This window comes from Falco rusticolus, chromosome 13 (genome assembly GCF_015220075.1).
Source record: "Falco rusticolus isolate bFalRus1 chromosome 13, bFalRus1.pri, whole genome shotgun sequence".
NCBI classification, from domain to species: domain Eukaryota; kingdom Metazoa; phylum Chordata; class Aves; order Falconiformes; family Falconidae; genus Falco; species Falco rusticolus.
The window spans coordinates 28,384,644-28,407,773 of record NC_051199.1 but is presented as its reverse complement, the minus strand read 5'-3'; the positions used below and the strand labels follow the sequence as shown (position 1 = coordinate 28,407,773).

Genomic DNA, 23,130 nt, shown 5'->3' with positions numbered 1-23,130 from the left:
TCGCTGCCTTTTTAAACTGAGCAGAGCAGGGGCACGTCAGCTCTGGGCTGTCCTTTTCCCTGCCAGAGCTCTTCCTTCCTCTTCCCACCTCCTTCCCCCAGGAGAAAGTAACTCGGGTAGAAGGTGCCATTTTAACATTTCCCTTGAAATTATTGGATTATTCTAAGACATAATTTTCTCTCCAAGACTAAATATCAGCCAAGACAAGAATTGCATCCAATTATGCCATTTTCCTGAGCTCAGCTGCAGTTTGGGGGGTGTGGGTCTTAGGTGAAACATTAGTTGATTACAAGATGTCGAAGCTGGTAATGTACAGCCTTTTCTGAGATGGAAGCAAATCTTTGCAATATTTAACAGCATCCACTGCAATGAGTCAGGAGCCACGGAAGCGATTTAAGCCAATTAATCCTTAGTGTTAAAACATATTTCAGTTGAATCTTTTATCAGACATGTGTGGGAAACAGCATGTGAGAAAGAAAGAAATTAGAGATACACTAAATAATAGATGAATGTACCTAGCCAAGGTCTACTGATTAAGTCTTCTTTATTATTATTGTTATTATTATTATGATCATAAATATTTAGTGCCAGATCCTCAGCTGGAGTAAATTTGCTTAGCTCTATTGAAGTCAATGGAATTGTGCCAGCTTGAATTCACTAAGGATCTGGCCCTTAATTTTGCAGTTGGAAAATGAGAATATTTTGGGAGGAGAATGACGAGCGCTGTGAGAAGTTTGCTAATGATAACACCGTTTTCATAGTAATTACAGGAAAAAAATGTAAACTGCTATTTTTTTGACTTTTGTAATGAAATTCAAGGAACTACTTGATGTTATTTCATTAGATGTAAATTACTTTTCCTTAAAGTATCTACATGTTAAAACCCTTGCATGTGTTAAGGGATATGGCGTAGAGACTGTAGGGTTTTTATTTAATTTCTGTGAATGCCAATCTCTTGTACTGGCCTGTCTGCCATTCCTACCTTAAAAATGCTATAAGGGCCACAGCATGCTCATTTTACCAACAGAAGCAGCAATAAATATGTTTGATTTTGGGAATCTGTTTCACACACTGCAACTGGCTGTCCACCATGAGTAAAGCGAGCTGTAATTTAATGTGGTGGCGTATTAAAATCCAACGTGTCATCTCATTTGGCCACATTTTAGAAACATAGCGACAAAGCAGATAGTGAAGCTAGCTAATTCTGTAATTGCTGAAAAACCCAACCCAACAACTTGTTATTTCCATAGTAATAATTGTTCTTCAGTACTGTAACATACTGTGCTAGCCCATCCGGAGTGTGCACATTTAGGTTTAAATACCTAGATTTCTGAAATAATAGCTTTTTAAGTGGAATATCTTGAAGGACTAAAAATAACATCACAAAACAAGTTTGTTATATTCCTAATTGTTTTGACCATAGAATTAATTTCCCAGTCAAAGGAGGGCACCGCTTTTTCATCATTCCCGCTTCAGAATATTCAGCATGTCACAGATGTTCATGAATAATGTCCATTTAAAACTGTTGGCAGTGCGTGCTGGCGAGTTGGCGAGATGAATTAAATGTTGGGGGGATCTGACAGGCAGCACGCTGCTTTGTGATCATTCCAAAGTTCTAATAATCTCCCTCACCTTCCCTGCCTGCCGCTAATGAAAGAGAATAGGTGATTGCACCTCGGGCTATGTTCTGCGCCTAATGACTCCTCCAAAGGCAGATTTATGAAGAAAAAATTAACTTTGAATGAGGATTGAATTGGCCCTGACAGTCTGATAGACTGTGACACAGATTCTGTGGCAAAACAGACGTAGCCCTAATTGATTATCAATATTTTAAGCAAAGTGATGAAAATAAGCATTAAGTGATGAGAAAGGCAGTCTTAATACAGTAGGCAGTAACCGGGATATGGGAAGCCTTCGGGGAGGCCGGCCCCGCTTGCCGGCACGGGGCTGTATCTGTCAGTCCTCACCTTTTGCTTCCCAACACCTCGTGTCCCTGTTCAGGGTGGTTTTTCCTTCCAGATTTCTGACCAGCATGTTAATGCTCCGGACAAGGATGCACGTGCTCCCCTCTCTCTCTTCTCGAGAAATTTGTTTAATATTTAACCCGTTTGGATTGAAGAACAACTTCTGCTGTTGTGCGGTGTGCGGGCTTATGTGATTTCGGATATTCTCTCTTTTGTGTTGTGCTTTCTCATAGACCTGCGTCATTCATATCCAGCAGGCTTGCCCCAAACTGCATTTCAAAAATTGTAACAATTAAAAAAAAATGAATTAGTGAAAAAATGCCTGGTTGGCTTTGAAGGATTTCCCTTCGTAAATATGCTGGTTGTACCCATGGTTAGAACAAGAGGGAGAGAGCTTTTGCATTTCACTTGTGGTTTTTGAGGTGAGTTGCTCGTTAATTGCTGTAACTACCAAAAATATGTTTAATGCCCTAGAAAACCCGTGTGGCCGCGAGCTGGCTAGCTGTGCTGTCGTGGGAGGCATTACACCGAAGTAAAGGAATTCTTTCCAAAATCGCTAAGGGAAGGGAACTGAGCAGCAGTGGGGTGAAAGCGCCAGGTGGCACCCCCTGCGCCGGGAGGCACGGCGGGATAGCCGCTCCCTGCGAGGCGGTGCGGGGTGCCCTCCCCAGGGAGAGCTGCGAGGCTGAAGGTAACCCCATGTGTGCTGACAGCCCGCAGAGCTGGGGGAGCGAGCAGGGAGCCCCTGCGCCCCTCCTTAACGCTCCAGCATCTCCAGTATCTGTAATTACCGTCGGTGGCATCGTTAAAGGACCCATAATACTTGGGACAGCGACGGCAGGAACTTCTCCAAGTATTGTCCGGTATTACCGGGCTGCCGTGTAATTAGAGCGGATGGGGCTAAATGAAGCCATCGGGGTGGGAGCAGGGCGCCCTTATCCGTGGGTGAACAGCTAAGTGGCCCCCTCAATGCTTGTGCTATTTACATTTTGGAGAGATGTTATTTTAGTGTGGACCGAAAAGAGAAAAATGTAGGAAAATGGCATCGATCCGGTATGATACAAACGTGTGTGGTGGTGTCACTTCTGGTTTGGAACCAGCGGCTGCTGGGCTGGGCTCCTCTGCTCCTGTCCAAGGAAATCTCAGGGAAAGTGGTTGGTTTGAATTTGTGTTGGCACTTTCAGGTTGTATCACCGCTAACTTTACATGTCAGTATATGAATATTCAGCAGAGAGGATCTCAACAAGCCTCGATAAATTCAATATACTGGAGAAAAATAGCATGTAAATTAAATAAGGCCTTATAAATTAATAATGAATTATACTTTTATTTTTATATGTGAGCTGCCTGAATATTTTATAAATGCAAAAATGTTTGTGTTTAAAAAAATAGTTAAGTCTTTCTGATTAGCATCGTGGTCGGCTTGGCTACATTTTGGATGTGATGCCCATACGTGTTTTTTTGAGTTTGTGTGCTTTCTTTTTCCCAAATGCATCTTGGAATGGATAGCCTGGATTTTTAAGTTTGAAGAGTTGGAAAGTCTACAATTACATTGGACTTTTATTTATTATTTTTTCCCCAAGCAGCTTGCATCTTGCCTTTGGTGGGTGCTCTGACACTCCTCTTCTTGTAATTTTACCAGTAAAACAAATTGCATCCCAGTGTGGGGCTGAGCCTCTTCTGTGCATCTCCCGTGGTGGTGGGAGAGGGCTGTGCTGGGGGGGCCTTCCACGAGCCCCAGCCCCTTTGCACCCCCAAAACAGCACCTGCCTTATTTCTACCTTGAAGTAATTCACATTTTCCTGATTCCTTTTAATTAACATCTTTGCTTGAAACGCACTTTACCCTGGCCCAGTGCAAGGCTGATCAGGATTAGAGCATTGCCCCACCGTGCCCCCCCGGCTGGGGAATGGCTCCATGCTTCCCAAGCCCCAAGCGCTTCCAGCTCCCCAGGGCTTCGCTTCTGTGCCCCGGAGGGTGCGAGTGCCTGTGCTCACTGATGGAGCTGCTGAACCACGCTGGAGCATCCTACTCCGGCGCCAGATCTTGCTGCCAGTCTCATTGCCGTAGAGCGTAGGTATGGCTTTGACCAACGCTGAAACACCTGAGGCACGGGAGGGAATGCTCCTGGCTCCTGCACTGGCTCCAGGTGCGTCGTGCCGCTTGGTGCATGCAGACGGGGGCCACGGGGCCGTGTGTCCAGGCGTTTTCTGAGCGGTACCCACAAGCAGTGAACAGGTCTGCATTCATGTCTACAAAAATATCAACGCAGACAAACGCTGCGGTTACCTACAGAGGGAAATTGATAGTGAAAGCTGAGGGAAAATCAGGATCTCTCTCTGTATTGCAAAATACATGAAGAGAAACTGCTGTGATTTTAAATTGAAGTTCGTTTTTGTTGCTGTTAATTTTCCATTTTTCTAATACTCAATAATTAAGAGAAGATAATATTATACATATGCTGTAGGAGTGTGTCCTGTCTCTGTGGCTTGGGAGCCATGTTCCTCATAGCTGTAGCAGGAATGATGATACCCATACATCGAGTCCTTACAAAAGCATTGAAAACCACTAGTATCAGTGGCTCTCAAGCGGAGACGGGCTGATGCACATCACTTATGCTATTTAGAAGTTGATTTATTTGTGAAGACCATTTGTTTTCTCTCATTTCTTTTTTCTTTTTTTTTTCCTCTGCCTGGAAAAGCTGCTTTTTTTTTTTTTTTTGTTCTGTCAGATGTAGTCTCCAAAGAGGTTGTACCAGCGTTTCCTGTTAGCATAATGTCAAGCAGTAAGACAGCATGTTTTAATACAGAATCTATTGATTTTTGCAGCATGTTTTTGTACATCTTCATGGTAAGCTAAGGGTGGCCGTTGGCTCCTAGTGCCATTTGAACTGATTAGAATGTTAGAAGTATTAGCAGGGCTAAGAGACCAGCAAAGAAAAGGTATTGTTAGTAGAGTTAACTGGTTATAGCTTAACAGTATAGTTAAACAAGTACTTTTTGTCCAGGTTTAAGATATTTTAGATGTTTGGTTTTTTTTTTTTATTTCAGTATGTAGCATTAGGCAAAGATAAACCTTGCAGGCATGTTTGCACACACTGTACTTTGAACCATTTAAACTATTTGCTGGCTACAGACTGCAGTTAGAGAAGCAAATTCAGGGATTCCGACAGAATTCTGCTGCCAGACCCTGTGCAAACAGGGGCTGAAGTATCTGGTTCAGAAACCACGGGGCTGCTCAGCGCTGGGCTGCTCCTGCCTGCTCCCACGGGCGCGTGATGCCTCTCCTCCACGTGCTCTTGTTTGTTTCTCTTGGTTATCACTTGCATTTAGGGCATTTTCATGCCTTAACTACCTTCGCTTTGCTCTCTTGCTGTGCTGGAGGCTGCAGCGCAAGCAAGCGTGAGCGTGCGTTACCGTCCTTTGTAGAGGGAAGATCTGCCCCCTTCCTGGCGTCCATCCCAGGCTGTGCTCGCCCACCGCGTGAGCAGGTCGCTGCTGGCCCATGGCAGAGGGCCGCGTGGGCATCCAGGGCACCATGCGCCGGGTTTGAGATGCTCCGGTACACGCTGTGCTAGGTCCTTGGGGCTCTGACCGAACTTGAGGAGTCCGACAGCCACAGAACCCTGTCACAGTGACTGTCCTGGATGCTCTGCCACTTGAAATACCACATCGCCATTTGAAGTATGCCGCTCTGGGGCAGTGCTGACCGTTTCCACACAAACAGTTCACCTGATAAGGCACTCGCCTTTCTGCCTTAGTGACGCGGGCTGGTGAACTCGATGCGGGTTGACCCTGTGAGGACTTGGGGCATCCTGCCCGTGCCCCAGGCTCCCGTGTTGGAGCGTGACAGCAGCTGGAAGCTGGCTGAGTAAAACTTTTTTTTTTTTTTTTTAAAGAGGTGGTTCTGAAATTATTTAGAAAACACCTGATGCAGCGGATGGAAGAAACCTGAGGGCATTGTTAGGATTTGCGAGTTTGGTTGGAGCCGTGCGTGTTGCACTTGGGAACTTGTTCAAATTATTATTACGTTAATTTGCATTTCATCAAATGTCAGTATTTTGTTTTTCCTTTGTGCAGTGTCATTAGGCTGTACATTTTTAACAATCATTTATCTCATTTTTGTTGTATAAGCACGTTCATTTCAGTTTTGAAAAGGAGTATAAAAAGTACTTTTGCTTCTGTTCATAAAGGCTTTTTTTCACTCCACCTTGAAATTTGTCAGGCTCATTGGTGACCAGCCTTTTCCTTTAATCATAGCACCAAGAGCTTTTGATTAGAGAATTTTTTGTCAGGCTTTAATGCACCCGTTATCTGTGGGCATGACCCTAGTTTTAGTTGGCTGAGCAAGTGGTGTCTTCAAAGCCGTGTAGGGTGTGGCGGAACTTGGGATTAGACAACAAAATTGTAATTGAACCTCAGGTTCTCCTGGGGCTTCCCTGGTGCTCCCGCCGGCAGCCAGGATTCTCCCGTGCTCTGCCAGCCAAGTGCGGCATCACACAGGGTGTTTTTATTTTCTCGCTGATTCTCATCAGTGTGACTGTTTGCATAACTATTTGTGCAAACTGTGTAGCTAAATAGTTAGTGGGTGGTGTGGCCGATTTCAGCAGGCTTTGAATGAAGCGCACTGATCAGATAGTGCCAGGAGGTGGCTGGTTGGAAGGCAGAAGGCACAGAGTAGTAGTGCCACTGTTAAACGTTAAATAGACGTTGTACCGTGTTGGTGAGGAAATAAGACCATTTGTAATGTTTTGAGCTTGAAGTATTTTCCAAAACCTACGAGGCTGTTCATTCTTTTTTAAAAGAAGAATTCTTTTTTTTAGTTTCTTTTTGCTTTCCTGGCTTTTGTTTGTCATTTAAAAAAAAAAAAATGTTATAGGAGAACAGAAAACATGTCATATGATTTAGGAGGGACATAGATTATTAACTGCTTATTAAAATACTTGTATCAAGTTCCTGAAGTGAGAGGGTACATCTTGGGAGACTTTCTTTTCTGTAACAGAGTAACAGTTTAGAGGGAAGAGGGCTCTGAATTAATAGCATTTGCTAAGAAGAAAGAATTAGCGAAGAAAAGCTAGGCGAGTATATAAAGTTTGGCTGGGAAAATGGACAGGAACCTGAAATTCTGTGTCAGTGAGTGTGTGGTACATAGGTAAGTAGAGTGCTTGAGTGGCAGGGTGTCTGAGCATGAACCAGAAAATTTCTGCAAAATATTGGTAATACAAAGTGTGGTACAGGTCAGGGAAGCTAATGAAGTTAGTAAAGCTCTGCTGATTTACACCACCTGGTATTATCACCCAGTGCTTCTCTACAGCTCTCAACTTGCTCTTCTCGGGTCTTACATTTAATTTCTGATGTCTCGTACCATCTCCAAATTTTACAGTCAGCGTAGTGATAATGTCGAGGAGACATATAAACATCCTCTCCCTTTCCCAAACTGGAAAACACACAAAATCACCCTTTCTCTTTCTCTGTCTTTCTCCTTTTATTTTTTCTTCTCTTTTCTCTTTTCTTCTCTTTCCTTTCACCCCAGTTTTTAGCGTAAGCCCACGATCAGCTGCCATTGCAGGTCGGCACTGAACGGGTTAAAGCAAGGCAAAGGAGTGGACCTGTTCATCCCCCCAGCCCTGGCCCTGGGGAATGACCTGCCTTTCATTGATCCACAGCTGCTGATCTGTACTTAATAATTGCTCCTCAACAGGAACCGAAGTTGCAGGTCTGGCAGGCAACCTACGTTTCCATTAGGGATCTCTCCGCTCAGACTGTCGGCTGCCTCCAGCGCTCCCCAAATCCATGGCCACCGTGTGTGCTGCTCTGGAGGGGGCTGGGGTACCGGGGCGGGGGGGGGGGTGCCGGCTCCAGTTAGGTGGTTGTCAGGTTTGGGAAGCAGGTGGAATGAAGCTGACCAAAGAGCTAGCCTGAGCTTCAACACGCATTAGCACGTTCAGAGTTTAGGTTATTGGTGCATATGGAAACATGAAACGTGTTTTAGTTTGTTTGGGGTTTTTTATTAATAGAGAAGGTCCTTAATCTAGATTAGTTTAATTAAATGTTAGTGCCTTCGTTGTGATTTAGCAATGTTGTTCCACTTCTGCATTGTGTTTATTTGTCTGAGTAGCATGTCTGTAGTCTTTGCTCATAGTTTATTCCCAGCACAAAGACAGGATTTATTTCTTCTTCCTTTGTGCTGCATCCAGCACAATGGGCTGCTGGTCCCAGGCTGGAACAAGCCCTTCCATAGGGGGCACCTGGAAATTACTAAAATGCTCTTTCATCCCATTATACTTGTCTTAATAGTCCACTGGCTACTACCAAATATCTGCATTTCACAACTTTATTGTTTTAGTGTAGGTAAACATCTCAAACATCTTCTGTATATCATTTTCCCATCCTTCAGAGAAAAAAAAAAAATCAATAGAATTGTAATTTTATCTGGGGTCGGACGAGCTCTTAAATGCTGCAAGCTCGAGCACCTCTTTATTTATTTATTTTATATTTTAGAAAGCTTTGTAAGCACCCAGGCTTTTGTCATGCTAGCTGTTTATCCATGCAGGAAGCCCAGCTGCAGGAGCAATCTCAGCACTCCAACTACCTGGATCAATTAAAACCAGACTTTTGCTGAAGTGACTTCTTTGATCTGCTGGGGGTGATAAGCAGCTGTCTGTCCTCCTCTGGCTTAAGGAAGGCGCATTGCAGGAGAACTGGGTTCTTTTCCACACACCAGGTCTTGTAAGTGGTCAGCGTGGGCTGTCTGTGGTCATTTAACATCCTAAAATGCGGGGTGAGGGCGTAGCAGCGCACACAGCGGAGAGGGTGCGTTATATTTTGGAATAAGTTGTTAGAATCTTTTCATAATTGCAAACTTGATTTGAGCAAATTAAATCTGGGGTTTTAATGCTTTGCCAGTGAATAATGACAGAAAATTTAAAATATTTCAAGAGAATTTTTAGCATTAAAGTCTTCAAGCGACACATGGTTTCAGTGACTTCAGCTGGTTGTAATGGACAGTGCCCTATAACCTCAGAGATGTGCTGCTCTGTAGATTTATGGGGTAAGTTAAATTGTTGTTAATGAGCAGTTCTGAGCAGAGAATTGTCCTCGTGAAACTCCCTAAATTGCTAGATTGTCCGTATAATTAACCAGGACTTGAAAGGACAGCTCTGTTTCAGCTAGCAGAAGTTTCCACTGTAGTTACAGGGGTTAGAAATTAGCAATTTAAAGCTAACGAACACAAACTAGAGATTTAGTCACAGACCAGCAATATCTTTTATGTGTGTTTTAATATTTTTCTGCCTTGGATAACCATTCAGATATCCAATGAATTGCTCCTGTGCAGCAACAAATCGGTGAGGAAGAACAAAGTAGCATAGTGGAATAGATAAATCAAATTTAGGCATGGTAGTTTATTGAATCTAAATTGTGCCCAGTTGGCCCAAGAGCTATATAAGCAATCCATCTTGTGTTGATAATGGAGGTTCTTGAAATCCACCTGATGTTTGCATTATTAAATTTCAGCCTAATGAGCTCTGCTAATACATATTGAAGACAGTTGTAAGGAGTAGAATGTGAATCTGAGCGGGATAATTTGAAAGAAACATAAGCTGAGCATTTTACATGACTCAAGGGGTATATCTACAATTACACATATAACCAAAATTGAATTTAAATGGGATTTCTATTATCCTTGTCCTTTTACCAAGGAGAATAAAGTGTAAATGAAGTAAAAGTCTTTAGAGTTACTAGCAGTTTGTTTTTATTGTCTTAATTTAATAGATTCTTGTAATGATCTTCACTGGCAGAAAAGTTTTAATATTTCATGACTTCAAATGTAGTCTAAATATGAGTAAAAGCATGTAAATGGAAACAGATGTCTATGTAATTACTTCTATCGTTTTGTAACACCCCTGTTTAAGTTGTATATTTTAAGAATCTGTAGCTACTGGCTGCAGAGGGACACCAGTCGGAAAGACCCCTTCACACCCACCCTGAAATGAATTTGATTTTCATAAATTACTGGTTGATTCAGTAGGTGATAGGACTAAGCATCTGTAAAACTGAATTGTTTGCTATTTGTGCCGCCGTTTACAGTGATTTTATTGCATAAGAAGGCCTGGTTTAAGTTCTAAATTCTGTTGCTTTTTGGTTCTTTTCCTTTTGACATGGTGATACTTTCCAAAACTTAATATTTCATCAAGTATAATGCTATTAGAGACTTATTCTCGCTTAGTTCACTCATCAGGCAGTGAGATGGCAATAAAAGAGAATGGCTCCTTTGAGACATTAATGCTTTGGAATAAATGATGTGCTAGAACAGAAATTTAATTAATTTACAGAGTATATTGATAGTCCCTTGTTACTGTGCTGTATATTTTTAATCTTCTTTAACATCTGTAGTAAAGTGTTTGAAAACCCCTGCAGTTGAGCAACTAGTAGATAATTAAGTAATAAGGGAAGAGGTTTCTGGAGGGAAAAAGATTCTTTTTAAAGAATACTGTCATAATATGAATAAAGTACTACTGCTGTGATTTGCAATGAAGAGAAATTTGTATACTACCTAATTTAACACTAAGTGATAGGTATTTGACTCCCATTTTAAATGCTAGCTGCAGCTCTGCATCCCTGAAAACACTGGTTTGTTTCTGTTTTATCCTCAAAAGAGGTCTTACGGATTACTCGCTATGGCAGCAAATCTTCTGTTTCCAAATGAACTGTGTTTGTTTCTGTACGGTTTTGTTTGGGGGCAGGTAGGGTGGGGAGGTTTGTGTGTAAGGAAAAAAACTCTTAAAAGTTCTGCGTAACAAGAAATGGGTGCAGAGATTGGTACTGAGCGAGTACTGTGCGCAGCAGCTGCCCTCCAGAATGCCACGTGTGCTGTTGCCTTCACCGTATTAATATCTTCAAAGAAAACACGTTAAGAACCAAATTCTGTTCTTTCATGCGCATCGACTTCATTGTGGGACCTACAAAAAGGAAACTGGTTTAAACCCCAGGAAATCTTGTTTGGCAAGATAAATTAACTAATTATAACACTTGTTGTGTTTCTTTTCTTTTTAGCTAAAGCAGATGAAGCATTAAAGGCCAAAGAGAGAAGTGAAGAAGAAGCAAAGAAAAGGAAGGAAGAAGGTAACGTGTGTTTTTAAATCCATAAGAAACTAAAATCCAGTAAGTGGCAAACTATTATTTTTAAGGGACCAGGTTCCAGCAGGGCTCCGTGACTTTCTTACAAGGGCATCTGAAGCCGAGGTGGCCAGCCTGGCACTCCTCAGGTTCGCTGCAGCTTTCTGCTCCTGACCTGTCAGATGAACAAGAACTGTTAAAGGCACCGGAAATTTCAGCCACATGAAAAAAAATATTTTACCTGCCATTAAAGCAACCTAATAATTTGAGACAAAGTTATATGTTAAGACCTTATGGCCAGCCAATACCGCTGGTTTGTGGCTATGCTGCTCGATTAAATCAGTAAAGCACAGCAATTAATTTTGCCAGTGTATTAGTCTGTGTGATGTCAGAGTGAGCTAATCTCTTTCCTGATGAAATCTGGTGCACTGAAAGCTGGCAGAGTCTGAGCTGTTTTCCTTTGCTATACAGTAGGTGGAAAGTTAATGTATAATGCCTGGATAATTAAACAAATGTATTTTGCTTGTATGTTGGGGAGTAATGGGAAGAGACATTTTCAACAGCATGACGGAGCCAATGCAAACAATCTGAGGATCCTCAAAGTTCTCACTTCAGCTGTGATAGACAGAGAAAGTTTCTTAGCTATTCAAATTAAAATTAATCATTTAGTTGTCGGTGACATCCATTATATTTTTGCATTGACTTAAATATAAAAAAATATAGTGAAGATCTTCACTGCCTTGCGGTGGTTTTACTCTGGAAATACATGTTACCACACACTGGTCACTGCAGTGAACTTTCTCTTCAGCGTATTTGGTTTAAATGATGTATTTCAGGCTGCAACTGGTACTTAATACACTGAACAGTCTCCGCGTAAATGTGTTCCTGATTCTTCTGGCACTGTGCCCCTTGCCCGCCTGCCTGGGATTGCGTGGATGTTCACTCAGTGTTTTAACCACCCCATAAATGGGACCTGGGGTTGAAGATGATGTCATGTTGGAGGAGATCATGTGTATTGAGGGTGGGAGGCGCTGGCCCAGGCTGCCCAGAGCAGCTGTGGGTGCCCCGTCCCTGGCAGGGCTCAAGGCCAGGCTGGACGGGGCTCTGGGCAACCTGGGCTGGGGGGAGGTGGCCCTGCCCGGGGCAGGGGGCTGGAGCTAGGTGGGCTTTAAGGGCCCTGACAACACAAACTGTTCTATGATTTTTTCAGAGCTGGCCTTTTGATGGATTAATTTACTATGAAAATCAGTGTTGTGCCCCAATACCCATCATATTTCGGTTAGGGCCTGGGTGTCATACATGGAGGAGACTGATAGGAAGTAAAACTGTTTATGACAGCTTGAAATTTATGGAGAAGTTAAGAGGCTGAGATATTTTTAATTCCCTGTGTCATATGATAACAAAATCATTAGGCTAAACCAAAGCAGGAGAAGTCATACGAAAGGGAAGAGGTAGTAGGGTGCTGGAGTATACAGCAAAGGGAAGAAACCCCCACATGTTGTATGGACAGTAGCGGTGCTTGCGATTTTACTATGCCATCTCCTCCGGTCCTTCCAAAACACCACCTTTCTTTCCAGTCTCTCTGATCTTATTGAAAAGTCTCCTTGCGTCTGCCCTCTCTTTTCCTGAGCATGCCAGGCTGAACTCCAAGGTGAGGACAGGAACTGTATTTTTGCATCTGTTGTGGCTACGTCTCTTCTCATCTCTCCTATTCCATCCGGGTACCAGAGCCTGAGTCCCCTTCCACACGTGCTGTATTTAACCCCCACTGCACTGCCTTCTATTTAAGAATCTCACCAGTTTCCTGGCAGCAAGTTTCCTCCTTATCCTGCTTTGACATCCTTGTTTTCCAGGAATCCTTCCTAATGACCAAGCGGTCTCAAACAGGTAATCTCTGCTTATGTTTCTTTCCTGGAATTGCCATACCATACTCAGTCTGAGCGCTGAAGTCCTTCAGGGCTCCAAAAGCTCTGAATTTTATGGAAATCTTTTACATATTTGATTTTGGAACAGGTGGTTAGCAAGTTTTTTGGGTTAGAAAAATCCATCTTACCTGTTCCCACGTTGCCGTCTCTTATGTACTGACTTCAGGTGCTGTTTCTTTGGTTACAATCAAATTTCTCCGATTTTCTTCCTTACCGATTTTTTTTCTTCAGCTGGAACTCCAGCCTCAATAATTTCTGTAGGCAGTTTAAAGCTTATTTGCACTTCAGGTATAAACAAGCTTCTTTAAATCCTCATGTGTGAATGAGAAAATTAAGTATACTTTGCAAGTGTGATTCAGCTGGTTGCTATCCTACAGGATTTATACGTTTTTACATGATTTCCCACCCCCTGTTTGTTTCTAGATTCAGATGTCTTTAATAAGCTCCAAATTGTGGGACTTAGAGTGAAGTATGCTAAGTATGTATTTCAAAACTCTAGTGTAATCTTTATTAAAAATGCATGTGATTGATTCCCTTAATCTGTTTTTTGTTTTGCTTGTTTTGTTCCCCCCCCCCCCCCCCCCCCCCCCCCCCAAAAAAAAAAAAAAAAAAAAAAGTCCCAAGTTTGGAATGACAGTGCTTCAGAGCTGTGATGCTCTGGTGCAGCTGTGCGTGATGATTCCTTTTGCAACGTATCTAAAATAGTGTCCAGAACACTTGCAAAATAAAATGTACTGCCTCTAATTTGTCTTGTTGATAAAGCAAGCAGAGTGGATTTATATGAATATAAAATTGGGTGATGATTAAGACCTGGCACAGGGCTGCACCGGGTGTTTTGAAAAAGCCCCGTGTGGTGTCCTCCGTGGTGTCCTGCGTGGCGTCCCATTGCGGATGGCTCATGTGCTGGCAGCCACTTTGCTACAGCCACTGGAGGGGTGGCTGTGGAAGGGCGGAGGAAAAAAAAAAAAAGTGTTGGTTAATGAGTGAGAAACAATGGTGGCTGACAGCGAAAGCAGGAGGAAAACTTCTTTTTGGTTTATTAATAAGCACTAGAGAAACTGTCCTGTGGTGTCTTTGAAAAAGTTGTAAGGGTGTTGCACTGTTCTAAAATGAATAGAAAATGTTTCCTGAAGAGAAGCTTGTTAAATAAAACCCATCAATTTGTCTAGAGGAGTTAGCTACCAATTAAGAATGAAATATTTTATTTTCCCCCCAAAATACCTGGTCTTATTAAATTGTCTATCAAGTGTTAAGCATACCAAGGCCATGCAAGATACCTGGAGAAATTGTACAATGAAAACCACCAGTTTTGTGTAGTTTTGTGTCCCGTATGCACTTACAAAGAAGACATTTCTCCTCCTGGCACTCACCCGGGTGTGTGCTGGAGCGCGGCCCCTGCCCCTTGGCCCCACCGTGCCCTGGGCACCTCGTGCTCACCGCGGGAGCTTGGCGCAGCGTGTCCTGGTTCTCGCTTCCTCACGCAGCTTCTGCAGCCGCGTCCAAACCGCTGTGGCTGCCCTTTGTGGTTGACAGCTCGGCGCCCGCTGGCAGGTGTGACCCGGGTGTGCAGCGCTATGTCCTCTGCTCCTGTGCCCGGCTTCCCCATGCTTGGGGAAAAAAAGCGTTGTGATTATTTCACACGCTTGAGACTGATCACGGGTTTGTTTTCTATTTTGGATTACGTAGAGAACGATTTTGTATTTTTGATCATTAAATTCTCACCAGATTAGCTTCTATTGCATGAGTAGGGGAGGGGGTATGAAAAATCAATTCTTTTTGATATTTTTTTTAATTCATACAATCACACAACTATTTTATTATGTGCATAATTGTTCATAGTGATTCCCTGCCTGCTTCCCCAAGCCCTTCTGGTTGAAAAGTTAATAATGAAATTGTGTAATTCCTGTAATGTCCAGTTAGGCAGGTGTTGCCCCGTGTTTTGGCACTTGTTGCCCAATGAACCCTTATTCTGTCTGTTCAGCTTCAGACAAGTGTTTTCCTATACCCGTAGGTTCATCAGTAAGTGAATTTTCAAAGAAATTCTAGATTTTAAATTTTTTAAAAAAGGTTTAATTCTCCAATATTCACCATCTTATGGTTTACAATAGGAATGCCATCCCGGAGCTGCCAGGCTCTGCGGGCAGCAGGTGCCTGCAGCACCGTTGCACCCTTTGCCCCGGACAGTTGCATCCTCACTGCATGGCCACCCGCTGCGCACACTGCGGTCTGGCCTCAACCATGAAGGCTGGGCATCGCCCCCACCCTATAGTGAGGGTGTCTGAACATTGCGCTTATTGTAATTTTATTGCCAAATCAGGTGTGAGATTAGATGTTGGATGTTACATGTAATCTGCTCAGAAATCAAATTATTTGACCTCCAAGCCCACCAATGCCCCCTCCTGCTGGTTTGCTGTTAAATATGCAGCGTTTGCCTGTCATGAATACAAATCGAGGACAAATTAGAATCTACAGACAGCTGACCTGAGCTCCGGATTAGAGACTGGGGGCTTGTGCTGTTTTAAATCTTTTAATTACCATAGTCCCTATAGCCAGTTGAAGGACACAGAGCAAAATGGTATTTTTTTTTTTTTTTGGTGACAAAAAAGCAAAGAAAGAAAGAAAAAGGCTCCCTCCGTCTCATTTGAATTTTTCAGTTTGATTACATTTGCACTTCCATTGGAGCTATGCTAATGTGCTGCACGAAATTAGGTCTATTAACAAAAAATGCGCTTTTTTACAAGAGTGTTTTCAGTGGAGGGCTTTTTCTACCTTGTTTTTGTTTACTGGTTCCCGTTCAGGACTTGCCTGAGAAATTACATCAAAACTGGGACGGGGCCGTTGCTGTTGGGGCTGCTTCTCGCCGGACTGGCAAGTGCGAGGGAGCCGAGGCCGGTACCAGCCGGAGCCAAAATAAAGCAGGCGGTGGGCTGCGAGAGGAGCGTTCACATGCCTTGGAGGGCATTGCTGTGAGCTTGTCGGGTCGTTTCTCTTAGTACACCAGGCATTGCAGTGTTTTTAAATTTCTGATGTCACATACACGGTGGCGCGCACCCTGCGGGGGGGCTGGGGCTGCTGCGGCACGGCAGGCGCTGGGATGGCGTGCTGCCCACCCTGGGCATGCACGTACGGAAGGGTTTGTGGCAGATCACGAGGAAAAGAAGTTTTCCAGGGTGCAGCTAAATATGGTTTGTGCTTTTGACATCATTCAATAGGTAAATCGATGTGATGGTGGTGCTGGTGCTGGGGCGGGCATTGTTCTGATGCCTTTATCCTGGAATTTGCATTTTCTGTTTCTCGGGTGTGTTGGCCCGGTGTTGAATTGATTAGTTATGCCTACCCAGTAAGCAGTGAAACATTTTTATATACTCTGGGGAAATAAATTTGGCAGAAAATCAGCATGAGTAGATTTAATTATCACTCTGAGACCTTTTCCTTTTCTGGCTTAGTGATCCTGAAACTCTGTGTGTTTCACTGAAATCTGTGTGGACGCTAAGCTTCGCTTCCCAATTTGTTCCTCCACGCAATGATAAGCCAAGCAATTACTGGTTTATTGATTTTTCATCATGGCAAATTTAAAGTTGATTTTTTCCTGAAAAGGCAGGGGTGATTAAGTGTTTCCCCTCGGTTTAGTACAAGAGAGCTATGTGGCAGAATCTAATATCCCTGAGGTCAACCTCTGCAGGCAGATAATACGGTGTCTTGGCCACGTGTTAAGGAGAGAAATCAGGGCTACAAATGTGATAGGATATATGTGGAGACAGTTTAATTTGTTCCATTTATATGAACAAGTCGTGTGGCACATGCTTGGAAAATATCGTTTTGAATAGGCTTGGAAATGAAGCCCACGTGGGCAGGAGGAACAGGTGAATGCAAACGAGAGAGGTATTAGAGCATTTAGTGCTGGGAGACAATTGTCCGTTAAACAGAGAAACAGAGCAAATCCCTGATGGTGTTCGCAGGGGGATGAAGATGAGGATGTACCTGAAGCCTTCCCGTGGCAGGGCAGGCGCTGCAGCCTTCGGGCAGGGTTTGGGACATGTGCGTTAATAGGATTTAACTCAGGGCAGGAAAATTGTGCTGTGCACAGCTCACATGACGTGTTGCTGTACCCTAAATGGACGATTAAAGCAATATGCTTAATTGGTTTGGTTAAATCGGTGGGTATGTGCACGCAGTAGGTGGCTTTTGAGTATCTTTTCTCCTTTGTATTTCATATCAAATATGTAAATCTAAAGTGTTTTTGGAAGGAAAGGTAACGTGCATGTACTTAAGGGGTCATTTTGCTCAGTTTGGGAAGAATCTCAACAGTGTCTCAGGTACCTGCTGCCGCTGAGCTCAGAACTGCAAAGGGGCAGCGTCAGTGAGGGGCTGCTATGAAGGCACGGTAGAGAAGGTGCAATGGTAAAGGTTTTTCTGTTTGGTGGAAAATGTATGAAGTGTGGTTTCTATAACTGTGGTGGGCCCAAGTTGTAATATCTGAATCCAGATTTTCAGTGCCCCGAAGTCTGGCTTTGGTTTGGCTGACGTGTTATCATGAAACCAGCACAGACCCTTGTCCTGAATCGTCCCTGTCCATCGCATGGTCTTGGAGCTGCAGTTTTGATTTGGAAGTCTCCTGTCCTACCATTTCAGCGTCTCTCAGTAGTAGTCTTAGAAATTCAGAAGAAGAAATGAAGAATAACTCCCTTTTTACTAAATAGCATGAACAAAATGCTGTTTTACTGAGATTGTTTAATTAGAGATTGAAAGCATCAGAAGATTTTCTTCTACCGTGGTTTCTGCATGTGGCTACTGCCTGGTGTTTCACCGGCGTGATGCAATTAGCGCTGTCCTGTACACTCATACTGGCTTACGGGACTCTTGGTGGCAACAAACCAAGATCAGAATTTCCTACCAAACCCCTCCGCAGATAGCTGGTGCTGCAGGGAGCGCTCCCCTCTGCCTCCTGCGCGCGCCGCTTCACGAGCAGGATGAGTGCATCCCAGCACCTCGGCAAACGCAGGTGCCTGAAAGGCTGAGGACTTACAGCCCACATGGATTTGGAGTGATGGGGGGGGGGTCACAAAACAAAAGTTAGTACGTACGAGAAAGCCTGGAGGGCTCAACATATAGAAGATCCCTTAATTATAAAGTCTGCACATATCCCAGCTGATAAGCTCTATTTTTTTATACTCATCTTTAACCTGTTGGGCAAGAGTTCTCACGTCGTGGGATCTAACCAGTAGTTTGTCCATGGGAAAGCAGCTGTTTTACTTAATGCTTCCTTTAGTAAAAGTTAAAAGACTGCACCTTGAGGTAATTGGTATTAAAAACACAGGTTGAATCTGCTAAGAAAAGATTTGATTGCATGAGGTCAGGCCATGTAGCTGTAATAAGTTAAAGTGCTTTACTCAATGATATAGAAATATATCAGGATGCCCTTAAGTTCATCAGTTATTGCCTTAGGTCATAGTTTATGTTCAGTAAATTTTATTGAAGTTCATTGTTACGGCAATGACTTGAACTCAGCCTGTTAAATCTCCAAATTATTTAGTCTAGCTAATATATTTAGTATAGATGCATGAATTTTTATTTCTTACTAAAATTGTAATTTCAAATTTTCCAGTTTTGCCTTCATAATGGCAGATTTTCAGCAAAGTGTAAGTCTCTGCAGCCTCACCCTTTGTGTCCCTTGTGTGTGAATGTTGCTTCATTAGTCTGACACAAACACCTGGTGTTGCGCTTCCAGTCTCTGGAGGATGTTTCAGCATCTGGCACACACTGTGATCTTTTTTTATGTGTGTTTAATCTTTTTATTGACGTTTTATAATTAAAAGTAAGCAGAAACAAATCAAGGGTAATATAAAAATGTGAAGTTTTGCACAGTTGCGGTGGCATAGTGCAGCAAATTAGGAAGAGCATCCAAATAACAATAAAAATTGTGAAGGATGGAATTGCAGTATGAAACATGGCATCTTTGCTGGCCACCCGCTGTAGCCGTGTTCTTCCTCAACAGAGCTGATCATCAGAAAAGGGGATCGATAGACCCCCATAGGTAATGGCTATTGGACTGATCAATTCCAGGCTTTTTATTAAAGCTTCCGTAATTAATAATCACTTTTAAATGTGTTCCTTGAATTTTAGACTTCAGGTCAGTCCCTGGGGTTTGCTGTCCGGTTTCACTGGTGCTGCTGGTGCTCCCGGCTGGCCTAACCCGGCTGAGGGGCTCGCTCCCGCCCCTCTGCAGCCCACCCTCATGGCCGGCAGTGCAGGGAGGGGGCTCTGCCCCTCTGCTCTGCTCTGGTGAGACCCCCTGCAGCCCTGCGTCCAGCTCTGCCCCCAGCATAAGGAGGACACGGAGCTGCTGGGGCGAGCCCAGAGGAGCCCAGGAAGATGCTCGGAGGGCTGGAGCCCCTCTGGTGTGCGACAGGCTGAGGGTTGGGGTTGTCCAGTCTGGAGAAGGGAAGGCTCCGGGGACACCTTAGAGCAGCTTCCAGTGCCTGAAGGGGCCGGCCAGAAAGCTGGAGGGGGGCTGCGTACAGGGGTGTGAGTGACAGGACAAAGGGGAATGGCTTTCAGCTGAAGGAGGGGACATTGAGACTAGATATTAGGAAGAAATTTTTAACATTGAGGGTGGTGAGACGCTGGTCCAGGCTGCCCAGAGAGGTGGTCAATGCCCCACCCCTGGACACACTCGAGGCCAAGTTGAATGGGGCTCTGAGCAAGCTGCTGTAGTTGAAGATGTCCCTGCCCAGGGCAGGGGGCTAGAGCAGTTGGCCCTTAAAGGTTCCTTCCCACCCAAACCGTTCCATGATTCTATGACTTCCCCCTGCGCCAGAGCCGGGGGCCTCCAGGTGCCTCCCCGTCGGGCACAGTGGGTGGGATGCCCAGCTTTCGGGGGCGCTGAAGGGGTCCCACCTCAGCCTGGGCATGTGCCAGGGTAGCTCGGAGTTGGAAGCTCTGACTCAGCTTTGTCTGAATTGAGCACTTCAAAAATATCTCCATGTTTTCACAGCACCAACAATGTTCCTAGAGGAGTAGGTAGGAAGGTTTGCTGCAACAGCGTGATGCTTTCTTGGCAAGATTTGGCAAGGAAGGGAAAAAAAAATGCTCTTTCACTTAAAACATATGTTTTCTTTTGTAATTTTGAGTTGGGGGCCATGAGTGCAGTGAAACAGCACATTCTTCTTGTCTTCACCAGGGTTAATTTTAGGCACGTGTGTTTTTATAACACTGCTCACATGATACTACAGTTTGTATTTTTTTTCTGTGTACTGAGTTAAAAGGAATTGGAGTTGGTTTCACATGCCATTTAGACCCCTGTGATGGGGCAGGACATTTCTGTAAGGCATTTGTCAGTAAGCACTGAGGCTGTGCTGTAAAAGTACTTGAAAATACCAACATTTTTCAGTTTGTGCAGAAAGAAATTATTTAGAGGAAAAAAACTTTGTACTGCTAATGTAATGCTCCTTGGAGCTAATGTCTGTCTAACCTGTATCATTTTGAAAATACAGAGGGAATAAATAAAGAGGGAAATTGCCCGTGGATGGCTCTAGCAGAGCTGAGATTTCGGTTCAGGCATTTAAAAGGACAGAGCCTAGTCCCGCTGGCAAAATCATGCTCGAGTTTTATATGCAGGACATCATCTATGTTGTGTGACTTCATTTAAATCCAAAGTTGACATTAATGAAGTTTCAAATCATGAGTAATTCGGCAAGTTCACGATATGGGGAATTCTGTCCCATTTGGCTGTGGCAATGTCATTTTTGTGGCATCTTTCAGGAGTGGGAATGCCAGTGGCAGGGGGAGGAGAGCAGGGGACACGGTAAGGATGCAGGGAAGGACAGGGATCTTTGGCTGCTCAGTGTTGTTAACTTGCAAAGGTCACACGGTGCATTGGGTAAAAATGTCCCTTTATCAATAAAGTCATCTGTTGGTAGCAGGGCTAGAAGAGTGGCAAAGTTATTGGAAAATGTATGTGTTTAACTTAAAGATGTTACATTTGTAGCCTAAGCCCTAAGCCATGGGTAAGCATGCAGCCCTCGGCCAGTGCCCTTACAGTCCTAAAAAGCCATTTTAAAAACTACATTAAGCATAAACCGTAAAAAGAACAGTATGAGGGTTTTAGGAAAAAACTGGGATACATTGATTTTTTTCCTGTCATAATTTTAAGAAAATTTCAGTCAATTTTTGCTGCGGCAGGTGGGCTGGGCTGGTGGGGTGACCCTGGGGCTGGGGTGTCCCTAAGCTTCCCCAGCTCTGTCCTGGGAGCAGTGGGATGGGCAAGTGCCACGTCCACCCCAGGGCACCTGGAGTGGCATCTCCGTCTGCTGGCAGGCTGAACAAGCCTGATTATTCACAATCAGGCAGGATTGGGAGCCGTTAGAAACATTACCACTGTGATTTAATTAGACAAAGGTTGTTACGGGTGGTGTGCATTAACCTAATGCAATGAAATCACCATTGGAACCTGGCTGGTTTATCGCAGGCATCAAATGCTTGCAAGGACGGGGGGTTCCTTGGGGTTGGGGGGGTGGGGGGGCGGGAATCACTGGAGAGCAGAAAACTGGTCTTGAAATATTACGTGTTGCAGAAATTACCTGTTTGCTGGAGAAAGCCCGTGCTTGCGCAGCTCGCTGTGGTCCTGCCTTTCCGAGGCTGCCGTTTGCATTGTGCTTTTCAAATTTTGCTTACTGGATTCTGGCTGCAGGTTGTCTGTGCAAAATACGGTTTTGAAGATGAAGTTCTAAAGGGAATAAAGCAAATACAATAGATGGAGTGGCTGTTTGTCAGGAAACCTACACGAACCATTAAATGCTGTTTTCCAGTTTAGGTGTTGTAAAAATGAGAAGTGTGCTAATATAAGGCTCTATTGATCGGGAAAGGTCCCTGGCGTTTCCCACTAGGAGACATTATGTACTGCAGCGAGTTCCTGCGCGAGATGGCCAATCTGTCCTCAAAATGTCTTGGATGCCTTTTACCCACTTGCTGTCTGGGTTTATGTAAAAAATGTGAGCCAGAATGGAAATTTCATGAGTAGAAAATAGGGTTGTGTTGGTATGAAATAGCCTTTGACTGTAGAGGCTTCCTGAGTGCTTGCTGTGATTCATGCATGCAGGAGACGGGCTCTTCTAGATAGATTTTTAATGCATTCTTGCACTCTGCAGAACTAAGTTTTCGAGGAAGACTTTGAAAAGAAGATGTAATTTCCTTTGATTAGATTTATTTAAATTAATAAGAAGTGATCTGACCATCAGCAAGATGTTCAACTTGCAGATCTCTTTCTCAATTTAAGAAGTTTATCCTCAGTGGTTTCAAAAATGGCAAAGGAAATGGCAAGAAAGCATAAATTTTTGATGGTGAATGGGGTCTATTTTGGGGCTTACCAGCACTGCATTATGAATGCGGGGGCTGGGATGGTCTTTCTCAGGTTGCTTGCCCCTATCGGTGCACCAGCGTGCAGACCCACAGGGACAGCGGTCCTGATCCATAGGAACCAGAGTCGCTGTGGATGGATGGAAAATAGGGCTCCTGGGGATGAAACTGCGGGTGCGGGCTGCTTACAAGGCGTAATCTGGGGAAATGCTGAACTTTAGCAAGCTGTTCTCACAATTCTTGAGATGATAGGATTTCACCCAACATCGTGGCCTCTTGGAAAAAAAAAAAAAATTTCCACAATTGCAATTCAGTGTTGGGAAATGATGGAGACAGAGATACTGGCTGTGTGACACAAGCACAGCCCCTGCACATCGCGCTGGCCCGTGTCTGCCTTGAAGCCAGCTGCACTTTGTGCAGCCAGCGGGGCTGTGTGGAACAGTGCTGCTCTTGTGCAGTGCCACGAACATGCATACTTCACCTGGAAAGAAGAAAGAAGTTTTATTTTAATCCTTCCGTTTGCATGTGAATGGTCTGAAATATGGCTTTATTTCATGCGTTAGCTGAAGCAGCACATGAAGCCTGCGGATGGTTACAGGGAAATTGTAAGGAAATTAAAAGAAAAGTAGATTAAAAATAGTAACTTCCTTTGTATCATCTATGGAAGTGTCTTGCTTTGCCTCTGTATTAAAATACAAAGCAACATTTGTCTCTTTTCCTACACTTTTTGTGAAGGGAAAAGATCAGATAAATTTTCTCCTGGAAGGAAGC

General features: G+C 43.9%; 1 protein-coding gene across 1 annotated transcript in view; it reads left to right on the top strand.

Moving 5' to 3' along the window:
- Positions 1-23,130, top strand: part of RSRC1 (arginine and serine rich coiled-coil 1) — a 168,588-nt gene that overhangs the window by 126,896 nt on the left and 18,562 nt on the right. Inside the window, exon 7 of the mRNA XM_037406974.1 lies at positions 11,018-11,086. Coding sequence (XP_037262871.1) covers positions 11,018-11,086 — 69 coding nt within the window. The remainder of the gene's footprint in view (positions 1-11,017; positions 11,087-23,130) is intronic.